General features: G+C 43.0%; 1 protein-coding gene across 3 annotated transcripts in view; it reads left to right on the forward strand.

Moving 5' to 3' along the window:
- The window catches only part of LOC112072816 (uncharacterized), a 62,541-nt gene extending 49,726 nt beyond the window's left edge, over window positions 1–12,815 (forward strand). Inside the window, exons 1-5 of one of the 3 annotated variants that reach the window (XR_011476341.1) lie at window positions 9,403–9,778; window positions 10,104–10,130; window positions 10,410–10,681; window positions 11,019–11,309; window positions 12,252–12,815. Coding sequence is in view for 2 of the 3 variants with exons in the window: in XM_024140213.2 (XP_023995981.2) it covers window positions 9,721–9,778; window positions 10,104–10,130; window positions 10,394–10,681; window positions 11,019–11,309; window positions 12,252–12,586 (999 nt within the window). In the remaining variant the exon portion in view is untranslated. Of the gene's footprint in view, window positions 1–9,402; window positions 9,779–10,103; window positions 10,682–11,018; window positions 11,310–12,251 lie in introns of those variants that run through there. The other 2 variants (XM_024140213.2, XM_070439942.1) reach the window with 2 other exon arrangements.
- The last annotated feature ends 1,749 nt before the right edge of the window (window positions 12,816–14,564 follow it).

Consider the following 14,564-nt stretch of genomic DNA (forward strand, 5'->3'; position numbering starts at 1 on the left):
AGACAGACAGACAGACAGACAGACATCTGGGCTGTCTGGTCTCAGCTCCGTGGTTCTGCTCAAACAGCCAAACTCACACAGCCACTCTGTAATAATTGTCAAGATGCTCACCTGCTCACCTGTCTGTCACCTGACGTCCCCACAGAGCCCCGCCCACTCTCATAAGGCTAGCTGCACCCTTCACCCACCTGGCTAAGATCTAACGACTGGCTCTGCCCTGTTCACATGAGGTGCGCTCAGTTCAATTGAACATTTGCTACGTTGCGGAACGGTTTATACTGAACAAAATGTTTCCCCAAAACGTTATTGTAAGTTCTTGAATAAACTTTGAGGTACATTTCCTCCTGTTTGGGTGGATGTGGCGGGGTGTGGCTTGAAGCAATGAGTGACGTATTTAAAGGGCAGTGGCCATGCTGACAGCGATCCCCAACCCACAAGCCAAACCCTCCCCGTTTTTTAACTGGTCATTCAGTACAGCACTGTTTCTGTTCAATTGAATGTTCCAGAACTTAAAAATGTACTGAACCCAGCCCTGGCTTGCTCCCCCYTTCTCACCAACCTGCGTCTAATTGGTTCACTCTTGTGYTGGCTAATTTCTGCATGACCAAATGAGGAGAGTTACAAATTTCACACACCAGTCAGAGTTATACTTAAACTACATCTTTAATAATAAGATAGCACTGACTTTCAACGATTCGCCATTTCTAATGAACAGTTGATAGTGACAACACAAAAGTACAAAGATRTTTTATAGCCAAGATACACCCCTCTCAACCTACATGACGAACCGCAGATGGTCACAAGGTTAAGATTTTATAATGAGAAAGGAGTATCCTGTAGCCTGATACATTCACATTCGCTATAAATTATCATTCAGTTTGGTCCCTAAGACGAGGTTCTAATCTCGTTCCTGGAACTTCATAGCACAAAAATGTTATAAGACTGTCATATAAGACTGTCATTATACCAACTCATCCAATGGCATAAATCAATTGTCAACTCGAGATACGCCCATCTCAAGTTAAACCCCTTCTTGACCCCTCTCCTGGACAATCTCACTGAGGGGAGTGGGCCTCTATGTCATACACTATCCCAGGATAAGTGCAACATCAGAGAGGACATACAGTGGTTCCAGACACTGCCATTCACCTCCCCCCCAATGCCAACGGAGGGAGTGACTTGCGAACAGACAGTGTGGAGACAAGTAATTGGTTCCCCATTAATCACGCCATCCCTTCAGAAGATTTAAGAATAGGTAAAGACACATTCACATATGAAGACAATGTTCCATCCTGTCCTCTTCCCTTTCTGATATTCTGCATAGCACCAGAGACATGTAAAAGACAAGCCTGACCTCTGCCCTCTGGGCCCCAAGTGACTGAGCCCCAGCTGAGGGAGAAGTGCAACTGCCAACACCAAAGTCCAAAGGGATACATTCTAATAACAAGTATATCACATCAGCATATTATGCAGATAAGACATCTTCATTATCTATGTTACCCAACTAATTCTGATTCATCCACCACACCCTCCTGTCTCCGCCTTGCTTACCTGAGCTTTCCACCTGATTAGTTCCCCTGTATCAACAGTCCTTTCTCTGATCGGATCACCTGACTGGCTCCGCCCTGTTTACCTGATTTGCCCCACACTGCTGACCCCTGGCTGGCTATGATTGGCTCCCCTGCCTGGCAGTCTCTACCCTACTGACAGTCTAACACAGCAGCRTCACAGTGCTTCTTTTGCTATGTTGTTTTTTGTTGTTGTCTCTTTGTCAGAGACAGCCTGCTCGCTTTCCACATATTTAATTAAGTGCCATACAGTTACAGCTTTAGTTCACATATACATATGCGTTAACAGCTAACCTATTTCACAGGAAGTTCCTTTGCTGTGTCTCTAAAAGTGAAGTTGTGCTTCATATTTTTATTTTGTAATCTGTTGAGTGTGTTTAATTTGCAGTGCTTGACTATTGGCTATGAGTGCTTTGTGRWAAGTGCATCAGAACAAAACAGCRACTAGKGCTCTTATCTGACCAATGGGCAGCCARGGSCCTTGCCTCYAGTACTGAAGGTTTCCTTGTGCCGTTAATGTGCAGTCTGGCATGGCCTTATGGGCAGGGCCCTGTACTGGGGGTGTCGCAGGGCCTTTGGGCTTAGGGCTGCCGTCTGTGTATCTCTCCTGTTTCCTCAGTTGAACCAGATGCAGTCAGAACTCCCATCTATGCAGACGTCAGAACTAATAATGCCACTTTGAATCCAGTCATGAGACAAGGGCACCAATCAAAAGGTGTTTAGATGTATTAAATCAGCATGAGTACCAATCAGAATGGTCTATTCAGAACATACACCGATCAGATTCCGTTGTTATGTGTCTCTCAGCGTGATATGCACCTATGCACCTCCTCCTCCTCCCCTGTTGCAGGGATACTTCTAATGGTGCTTTTAAATCACTGGTGCTCACACAGCATGGTGTCCAACCAGAGAAACAGATGAGAGACATGGCCATTGGACATTGTACATCCATGTCATTCAATAGGGAGTTGATCCCAAAACCTGGTGTGCTTATAAACGGTAGAAGACTGTGTTGTACATAGGATCAGCTGGAGAGACTCTGAGGAAATGGTGCAAGGAGGGTATAGATTTTATATGTTTAATGCCATCCATGGACCCCCAGGTGAATGAGATTTCCTGCATTACCTTTAGAGCCGTCTCTCCTGCTAATTGACTCCCTACTTCCTCCTCCTCTTCTTCTTCATCTCCCCTTTTCTCTTTCTTCTTCTCTTTCTAGTGACTCGTTTTCTCCTTCTCAACAAGGTGGCCTGTGCCTCGTTCATGTCGTATACATATTATAAATATATACATATACATATTTATATAGAGAGAGAGACAGAAAGATCTATGGAGTGTGTCTATGTGTGGTCAGAATATTGTCAACAACAAAAAATATTGAGGATAAAAATATATATATATATATATTTTTTAAACTGGCCAAAGGATAGAGAAAACCCTTATTCAGTGTGTGGAGTGACGTATGTGACTGTTTAGTACAATACAAGAAAAAACTCCTTAGCAGAAAGCAACATTCCCTGTCTGTGGTTCTCATGAAGGATAGTCTGGCCTAAGAAACCTCGAGACACAGTCCAAAGGAAAGGAGTGAGAAAATTATTCCATTCTCATTTAGAAGAGCTAATGTTACATTCCTGTGTTTGACAAACGTACACACACGGTACACACACGTACACACACGTACACACACACACACACACGACAACACACTACAACACACCACACACACACACACACACACACACACACACACACACACACACACAACACACACACACACACCACACACACACACACACACACACACAACACACACACACACACACAATTGGTTAGAGTGAGACCTGAGTCTCTGCACAGAGGGAAGACATCCTGTTTTTGCAGCTCACTAAAGAAGCAAAGAGATGATTTTCTGCAGATGCTTTGTCCAGCCAGTCTCTGGGTTGTGTGTTTGTTTGTTGTTGTCTTCAATCGCATTGTCTTGGTGACCAAGATGTGGTGACTTATGTGACAGTTGAGTGTGTAGAAAACCACACAAACCTTCTAGTGGGAAAACACAAGACTGTTACACCCCACTCACACCACCACCACCGACCTCCCCTCCGTCCCCATGGTGTGTGTGTGTGTGTGTGTGTGGTGTGTGTGTTTCCTCCTTGTGGCTGATATCGTGACTGTGTTAGAAAAGTGCCCCATCCTCCATCGGGATCCAAACAGAAGTGATCTCTATACGATGGTTACCTCTGAGTCAACTTCAACACAGAATACAGACAGGACAGTTGTCTCACAACTCCTCCTCCCATTGACCAACAATCACCAGTTTGGATTAAATCAAATTGAAGAAAAAATAAAGAGGTTGTGTGGATGTTGTGGTTGTGTTTTCAATGTCAGAGATTGGTACTAATGATCTATACTACTTCCACCCACATCCGTAAGGCTCTCCAGAGGGTAGTGAGGTCTGCACAACGCATCACCGGGGGCAACTACCTGCCCTCTAGGACACCTACAGCACCCGATGTCACAGGAAGGCCATAAAGATCATCAAGGACAACACCACCCAGCCACTGCCTGTTCACCCCGCTATCATCCAGAAGGCGAGGTCAGTACAGGTGCATCAAAGCTGGGACCGAGAGACTGAAAAACAGCTTCTATCTCAAGGCATCAGACTGTTAAACGGCCATCACTAAAATTGAGTGGCTGCTGCCAACATACTGACTCAAATCTCTAGCCACTTTAATAATAAAAAATTGGATGTAATGAATGTATCACTAGCCACTTTAAACAATGCCACTTTATATAATGTTTACATACCCTACATTACTCATCTCATATGTATATACTGTACTCTATACCATCTACTGCATCTTGCCTATGCCGTTCGGCCATCACTCATCCATATATTTTTATGTACACATTCTTATTCATTCCTTTACATTTGTGTGTATAAGGTAGTCGTTGTGAAATTGTTAGATTACTTGTTAGATGATTTTGTAACGATCGTCGTCGGGAGAAGGAGAAGAGGACCAAGGTGCAGCGTTGTAAGTGTTCATATTACCTTTAATAAAATACGAAACACTTGACGAAACAACAAAAACGACAAACGAACAGTCCTATAAGGTGAACACACAAAACAGAAAACAACCACCCACAAACACAGGTGGGAACAGGCTACCTAAGTATGGTTCTCATCAGAGACAACGATAGACAGCTGCCTCTGATTGGGAACCCTACCAGGCCAAACACATAGAAATACAAAACAAGGACAACATAGAACACCAGACATAGAATGCCCACCCAAACTCACACCAACCAAAATAGAGACATAAAAAAGGATCTCTAAGGTCAGGGAGCGACAATATTACTGTATGGTCGGAACTAGAAGCACAAGCATTTCGCTACACTCGCATTAACATCTGCTAACCATGTGTATGTGACAAATAAAACTTGATTTGATTTGTAAAAGGAAAGCGCAATCTTGAAGGGCACACAGACGGAGGCGCAAAGAACCTCTCCACTTTAAAGTCTATGGGCCAAATGTTCCATCATCTTTTTCTACTTACATAGAGTCAGCTTAACTTATGGATACCATTTTTTTTGTCCCTGCGTGCAGATTGAAGTAATTTGCTAACTAACATTACAACAAACAGTATGAAAAGTAGCCCAAGAGGAACATGGTAAAATGGACACAACAGCACATTGTTTACAAATATTCAAATTGTTTTCTTACCCTGAATTGTGACTGTAGAAGGCTCACTGTATAATGATCTAACCTGATAACCTTTAGTACTGTACTGCCATTGTATTTTGACCTCAGCAGGATAACTTTGACCTGTTCATCTGAGCAGCTGAGATCKTGTAGAAGAAACACTGCGCAACAGAGACAGAAGGAGGWGTCTGACAGCTCATGTAACGGCAGCCTTCCTCCTCTTCGTCTGAAGAGGAGGTGTAACAGGGATCGGACCAAGACGCAGCGTTGCTTGTGCTCAACATGTTTAATTACGAAAGAATAAACGTGAACACTTAACACAATACAAAATAACAAATTTGGCAAACCGATACAACCCTATCTGGTGCAGAGAAAACACAGAGACAGGAAACAACCACCCACAAACCCCAACACAAAACAAGCCACCTATATATGATTCCTAATCAGAGACAACACAAAACATCTGCCTCTGATTGAGAACCATATTAGGCCAAACATAGAAACAGACAAACTAGACACACAACATAGAATGCCCACCCAGCTCACMTCCTGACCAACACTAAAACAAGCACAACACACAAGAACTATGGTCAGAACGTGACAGTACCCCCCTCCTGAGGTGCGGACTCCGAACGCACCCCCTTAAAACTCTAGGGGAGGGTCTGGGTGGGCATTTGTCCGCGGTGGCGGCTCCGGCGCTGGACGAGGACACCACTCCACCACTGTCTTAGTCCCCTTCCTTAGCGTCCTTTGAGTGGCGACCCTCGCCGCCGACCTTGGCCTAGGAACCTTCACCAAGGTCCCCACTATACTGAGGAAACTCCTCCGGACTGAGGGACAGCTCATGATAGAGAGGTAGCTTWTAAACTGGAGGTAGCTGAGGACTGAGAGGTAACTCAGGACTGAGAAGTAGCTCCGGACGAATGGCAGCTCCGGACTGAGTGGCAGCTCATGACTGGAGGGCAGCTTCCATGACTAGGGCAGTGCAGCTCAATGCTGACTGAAGGCAGCTCATGACTGGAAGGCAGCTCATGATTGGAAAGCTCATGACTGGCTGGCGGCTCATGACTGGCTGGCGGCTCTGGCAGCTCCTGACTTGGGCTGGCGGCGGCTCTGGCAGCTCATGACTGACGGACGGCTCTAGCGGCTCCTGACTGACGGACCGGCTCTAATGGCTCGGGAACAGACGGGCGGCTCTGACGGCTCGGGACAGACGGGCGGCTCAGACGGCGCTGGGCAGACCGGATGGCTCAGATGGCGCTGGGGCAGACGGATGGCTCAGATGGCACTGGGCAGACGGATGCTCAGACGGCGCTGGTAGGCAGGCAGCTCAGACGGCGCTGGGCAGCAGGCAGCTCAGACCTGCTGAGGCACACAGTAGGCCTGGTGCGTGTTGCCGGAACTGGTGGTACCGGTTTGTAGACACGCACCTCTAAGGCTATTGCGGGGAGCAGGAAACAGGGCACACTGGACTCTCGTAGCGCGCACTATACACCTGGTGCGGTGGTGGACCGGCACTGGTGGTACCGGGCTGAGGGCACGCACCTCAGGCAAGTGCGGGAGAAGGAAAGTGTTTACAGGGCTCTGGATACGCACAGTAAGCTTGGTGCGTGGTGCCGGAACTGGTGGTACCGGCTGGAGACACGCACAGGGAGAGTGCGTGGGGGAGGAACAGAGTTCTGGAGACGCACAGGAAGCCTGGTGCGTGGTGTAGGCACTGCTGTTACTGGGCTGGGCGGGAGGAGGTGGCGCCGGATATACCGGACCGTGAAGGCTAACAGGAGTCTTAAGCACCGAGCCTGCCCAACCTTACCTGGTTTAATGCTCCCCGTAGCCAGACCAGTGCGGCGAGTGGAATAGCCCGCACTGGGCTGTGCTGGCGAACCGGGGGACACCATGCGTAAGGCTGGTGCCATGTACACCGGCCCGAGGAGACGCACTGGAGACCAGATGTGTTTGAGCCGGCTTTCATGACACCTGGCTCATGCTCAATGCATGGAGCCGCACCGGGCTATGCATACGTACAGGAGACACCGTGCGCTCTTCCGCACAACCCTGTGTGTCTGCCCGTACTCCTCGCTTTCCACGGTAAGCCCGGGAAGTTGGCGCAGGTTTCCTACCTGACTTCGCACACTCCCCTTAGACCCCCCCCCCCCCCCAAGAAATCTTGGGTTCCTTCGTGGCTTCCCAGCCATGCTTCCGTGCTGCCTTCTCATACCACCGCTCCTCGGCTTTAGCTGCCTCCAGCTCTTCACTAGAGCGGCAAATTTCTCCAACCTTAGACCAGGGTCCTTTACCCTCCAGAATTTTCCTCCCATGTCCAGGAGTCCTGTGTAATGGGCCGCTGCTGCTGCTGCTGCCCGTGGCCACGCTGCTTGGTCCGAGGTTGGTGGGTGGTTCTGTAATGGCAGCCTTCCTCCTCTTCGTCACAACAACATAGAATGCTCACCCAGCTCACGTCCTGACCAACAGTAAAACAAGCACAACACACAAGAACTATGGTCAGAACGTGACAGCTCAGCTGAAATGAGTCTCTCTTTCTGATGACTGAAGGACACACTGTCAGACCTAGGCTGAGGAAGGTATGTGAGATCAGAGGGAAATAATATTTCACACTGCCGCAATCTGTGAACTCTCGAATATTGTCTAAGTCTTATGTTCACTTCATTAATATCATTGTACACACAAACAGAGAACACAGAGAGATGGTGAATGACATCTCCATATTAAGTTAACTAGCCTTTTACAACACAGATGACAGGGACTGACTAAAATTATTGTTAGCACATTTCAGTTAATGTGGTAACTAAAATCGTTAAATTGGAAAAACTACTGTTAAACTAAAGTGTGTGAACATTTTCTATAACACCTTTACAAGTTATCTCACTAACCTTGAGGTTGGAGAGATGAAAAAACAGCATCTACCGATGACAAAAAGTCAAACGAGCGTCGTAGTCATTCTGGAGAGGACACTTTGTGTGTCTTCTGTTGTCCATTTACATTTATACAGATGCAGTATAGTAGTAGAATGGAGACTGTTCATTCGCAGTAACTACTCAGTCACACAGTACATCATGACTTACTTCCACAGGCTGATCATTTAATTGTTTTATATACAGTACCATGAATGCACATTTGTACAGCATGGTCAACCAACTGGCATACTAGTTTTCTAGGTGACGAGAGGTGGCTATAATACTGTAGGAGAGGTATCATAGCTATGATACATAGTGAAAGTATGCATGTTTGTGTTCTTCATGTGTAGTTTATAACCGACATACAGTACTATTTACATAGAGACCAGCCAGCATACAAGTCTGAAAGAAAGTCACCTTTATTGAATGAATATAAACAAGCTGACCAACACTCAATAGTAATATTCTGATACAGCACATACAATAGAAACGTCTGGGGCAGTGGAGACACCTCCTACAGTAGGTTTTAAACACAATGTCCACGCTGAACAGAACATTCTCTCTCTTTCTCTCAGGGGGTTTCCTGCAACAGAGTGTTTGATTCACTCGCTTTCTTTGTTCTTACATCACATACAATGCGCTACACACACACACCTAAAGTACACATACACACATATGCATGCGCCCACACACACACACCACACTTCTTTTCACATATTTTCACATATGCCGCCTCTCTCATAACACTGCACAGGCTGTCTACTAGGGGGAAACGATAGGTGAGAAGACGTACACCACTCTCAAACACAACTTACACATGTCACGATGCAGAGGCAATTCATGTATGAGGACTGGAGCATCATGGGAAATAAGCCCACGTTCACACAGTAATCATTCAGCATGCTGGACACACATTCAACTTGTTCCTAAATCTTTACTGTACAGCAGAAAACATTTACTATTACAAATAGTACAGTCCCAAAATGACTTATTCAATAAGCCAAACTGATAAAAAAATTTAATCAAGAATAACTTAAATACAAAAACTTAATGCATTGTTAGGTAATAAAAAAAAAAAGTATTGTCTGCCTTGTCTACAGTGTTTTGTTTCATCCAAAGGTTTGCATTTTCAACATCATACAATAAATCAAATCAACTTATACAGACAAAGAAAGTGAATCTGTCTGCTGTATTTGGCTTCTCAGACTCTGAATCAGAAGGTCTTTAACTCTATCCGATTGCTATTGGTGATGTCTGTTGGCCTTCAACTCCTGGGTCGTGTTCAATAGGCACCAAACAGAAGAAAAATGGACTGAAATTGGAAGAACGCTCATTCTCATTTTCCTTTGCAAATATAACTATAAATTATTCTGAATGTTCCTCTGCAACATTAGCCACACTTTCCGTATAAGACAGGTTTCTGCTGTCTGTGGTTTTCCTGCGAACAAGCTCCACATCTACTTCTCTATTCAAACAACCCTCTCTGACACAGTCACCATCTTCTGTGAAGTCAGACTAACAGTCTGTAGATGTCTGACAAATGGCGTTATTCATCCCTGATATGGCTGGTCATCTGTTTTTGGTCATCCTCCTTTTCGGTGAGTTATTCCTCCATTCCAAGTTTCATCATCTGTTAGTGCTACAGGATTCTCCTCTCTTTTTATATTTTTACTTCAGGAACTCTTTATATATTCTGAATCTCATGCTGTAATAATTGTGTTTTATTCCATTGATATCTTTTATTGATGTATTTTTCTGTATCGTATATTTTGTTCAGATCAGAATGACTACTGCTTGATAACATGCCCATGGATCCATGTAGTATATGACACCAACTTGTGCAAAGTGTTCCTGTCTCTCCATGTTTATTTATTATTTAGAATGGCACATTTTCCTGATCAAGACCTATTTTGTTATTTCCAGACACCTTCCAATACATCGAAGCCCAAGGTCATTGTGTTTTAAACTGGAATTATTTACCTTTTTTTTGTCGAACGATTTTTACTAAATAATTTTACCATCATCAATCAAAGTTATCGTGTTAACCTAAACTACATAATGTAGTGCACTGTTATCATCTAATAGACAACAGTGACTTAATTGTTTTTGTTTTTCAAACGTATATCAAGTGGTACAATATCTATGAGTACTTAAACATTGACAATGAATTTATAATTAAATGAAAAGGGACCATCATCCCTCTGATCTCACAGACCTTCCTCCTCCCAGTCTGACAGTCAGCTCTGCAGTCATCAACGAGATAGACTCAGTTCAGCTGAGTTGTGAGACGCCTCCATCTCTCCATGTGTCTCAATGTTACTTCTACATAGAGGGGGGGAAGAATCTTACAGACTCATCCTGTACTCAGACACTCACAGGAACAGAGCTGCTCAAGAGGTCTGGTCCAACATTTCCAGCTGTGGTCAAAGTGAAGTGTTACTATACTATAGAGAGGTCTCACACATCTCCCTTTAGTTACCCTGTCTCAGTTACTGTTCAGGGTAAGTAGGTGGTTTAAACAATGATACACTTATAATACAATATAATACAATATAATATAATAGTATAATATAGTATATATATAGTATAAAACACCATAATACATTGTTATACCATATTTATTATGATCTTCTTGGAAATGTGATCTATAATGTTGTGTTTCCTAAACATCTTCATTTCACATAATGACAGGATTTACTGTACTTTGTACAAACATAAATGCTGACACAGTTAAACATTTTATTTATGGATTTCCCATACTGTTCGTATGTATGGGTTACCTGGAATGTTTTTTAAATGCAACTTTCAAAGAGACACTCTATTCTTCTGATCTCACAGACCCACCTCCTCCCAGGCTGACAGTCAGCTCTACAGTCATCAGAGAGAGAGACTCAGTTCAGCTGAGCTGTCAGACTCTTCCATCTGTCACTGTGTCTCACTGTTACTTCTACATAGAGGGGATATTTATTTATCTACCTGACTCATCCTGTACTCAGACACTCACAGGAATTGAGCTGCTCAAGAGGGCAGATCAAACATTTTCAGCTGTGGTCAAAGTGATGTGTTACTACGCGGTAGAGAGTACTCACACATCTCCATTAAGTGACCCTGTCTCAGTCATTATTCAGGGTAAGAAGGTGGTTTATAAAATCATACACTTATAATACAATGTAACACACTATAATATAATAGTATAATATATCTATAATTTAAAACACCATAATACATTGTTATACCATATGTATTATGCTCTCCTTGGAAATGTGATCTATAATGTTGTGTTCCCCTAACATCTTCATTTCACATAATGATAGAATTTACTGTACTTTGTACAAACATAAATACCGTGTCACGATCGTCTTCGGGTGACAGAGAGGACCAAGGCGCAGCGTGATATAAATACATTCTGTATTTATTTAAGAAAGCCGAAGAACACTAAAACAAACTAAACAAAACAACAAACCNACTTACACATAGACATAGACAATTACCCACAACCTACCTAATGCCTATGGCTGCCTAAATATGTCTCTCAATCAGAGACAACGATAGACAGCTGTCTCTAATTGAGAACCAATCCAGGCAACCATAGACTTACATAAACACCTACACTGAACACAACCCCAAGAACTCTACAAAACCCCCTAGACAATACACACACCCTAGACTAGACAAAAAACACACAAACATCCCCCATGTCACACCCTGACCTAACTAAAATAATAAAGAAAACAAAGATAACTAAGGCCAGGGTGTGACATACTGACACAGTTGAACATTTTATTTAAGGATTTTCCATACTGTTAGTAAGTATGGATTACCTGGAATGTTTTTTAAATGCAACGTTCAAAGATACACGTTTGTATGTTTCTACACCGTAGAGACTCACTATCCATCAAGGTAGAGTGACACTGCTTCTGTCTCTATTGGTAGGAGATTATTGTTCAAATGAATACTGTAAGTTTGACTTACTGTAATCACATATAAAATCCATCATTATATCATAATGTTGGCTTTATATGAAATMAATCAATGTATGCTATCGACAGTATAGTTGTTTTCTCCTCACAGGTGAACTACAGAAACCAGACATTGATATCAATGACGAATCTTCTCATGACATCACCATTATTTGTGTACTTCCTGAGTCTGTCAGTAATGTTCATAGCTGTAACCTGTACACTGGAGACCAGCCTCAGGCCTACAAAGAGGCTCAGGCCATTATGATGAGGTGGAAGTCATCCGTGAGAATACTCTGTACCTTCAGTGTGTCTAAGAATGATCTGTTCAGTCGTCTGCAGGAGAGGAGAGATGTGAGCTGTGACTACAGAGAGAACACAGGATCTCTCTCTCTCTCTCCACACAGTGATCTATATAACTTTACAGGTAAGGGAGTCATTAATTAGTCTGGCTGACACCTAATTCGAAGTCCTCCTGACTTCAGACTCTGGAAAGGCTATTTTGATGTTGTCGGGACGATGTGTTTTTTTCACTCAAACATCCACTTGGACAGTCATACACAGCCCCCGAGCACCGCCCCGTTCCAATACAACTGTTGGATTTGCAAATCCAAACAAGGAGAGGTCCCAAACCTAAATTGTTAATAAAGGGTATCTCTCTTCCATGTGCACATTAGGTCNAGATGCACTGTTATCATCTAATAGACAACAGTGACTTAATTGTTTTTGTTTTTCAAACGTATATCAAGTGGTACAACATCTATGAGTACTTAAACATTGACAATGAATTTATAATTAAATGAAAAGTGACATCATCCCTCTGATCTCACAGACCTTCCTCCTCCCAGTCTGACAGTCAGCTCTGCAGTCATCAACGAGAMAGACTCAGTTCAGCTGAGTTGTGAGACGCCTCCATCTCTCCATGTGTCTCAATGTTACTTCTACATAGAGGGGGGGGAAGAATCTTCCAGACTCATCCTGTACTCAGACACTCACAGGAACAGAGCTGTTCAAGAGGGCAGATCCAACATTTCCAGATGTTGTCAAAGTGAAGTGTTACTATACTATAGAGAGGTCTCACACATCTCCCTTTAGTTACCCTGTCTCAGTTAATGTTCAGGGTAAGTAGGTGGTTTAAACAATGATACACTTATAATACAATATAATACAATATAATATAATAGTATAATATAGTATATACATAGTATAAAACACCATAATACATTGTTATACCATATTTATTATGCTCTCCTTGAAAATGTGATCTATAATGTTGTGTTTCCTAAACATCTTCATTTCACATAATGATAGGATTTACTGTACTTTGTACAAACATAAATACTGACACAGTTAAACATTTTTTTAATGGATTTCCCATACTGTTCGTATGTATGGGTTACCTGGAATGTTTTTTAAATGCAACTTTCAAAGAGACACTCTATTCTTCTGATCTCACAGACCCACCTCCTCCCAGGCTGACAGTCAGTTCTACAGTCATCAGAGAGAGAGACTCAGTTCAGCTGAGCTGTCAGACTCTTCCATCTGTCACTGTGTCTCACTGTTACTTCTACATAGAGGGGATATTTATTTATCTGCCTGACTCATCCTGTACTCAGACACTCACAGGAACTGAGCTGCTCAAGAGGGCAGATCAAACATTTCCAGCTGTGGTCAAAGTGATGTGTTACTACGCGGTAGAGAGTTCTTACACATCTCCATTAAGTGACCCTGTCTCAGTCATTATTCAGGGTAAGTAGGTGGTTTATAAAATCATACACTTATAATACAATGTAACACACTATAATATAATAGTATAATATATCTATAATTTAAAACACCATAATACATTGTTATACCATATGTATTATGCTCTCCTTGGAAATGTGATCTATAATGTTGTGTTTCCCTAACATCTTCATTTCACATAATGATAGAATTTACTGTACTTTGTACAAACATAAATACCGTGTCACGATCGTCTTCGGGTGAAAGAGAGGACCAAGGCGCAGCGTGATATAAATACATTCTGTATTTATTTAAGAAAGCCGAAGAACACTAAAACAAACTAAACAAAACAACAAACCGACGACCGTGAAGCTATACAAAACAAATAAGTGCAGACACTGGCAACTTACACATAGACATAGACAATTACCCACAACCTACCTAATGCCTATGGCTGCCTAAATATGGCTCTCAATCAGAGACAACGATAGACAGCTGTCTCTAATTGAGAACCAATCCAGGCAACCATAGACTTACATAAACACCTACACTGAACACAACCTCAAGAACTCTACAAAACCCCCTAGACAATACACACACCCTAGACTAGACAAAACACACATAAACATCCCCCATGTCACACCCTGACCTAACTAAAATAATAAAGAAAACAAAGATAACTTAGGCCAGGGCGTGACAT

The sequence above is a fragment of the Salvelinus sp. IW2-2015 genome, unplaced genomic scaffold, assembly GCF_002910315.2.
Source record: "Salvelinus sp. IW2-2015 unplaced genomic scaffold, ASM291031v2 Un_scaffold2051, whole genome shotgun sequence".
NCBI classification, from domain to species: Eukaryota; Metazoa; Chordata; class Actinopteri; order Salmoniformes; family Salmonidae; genus Salvelinus; species Salvelinus sp. IW2-2015.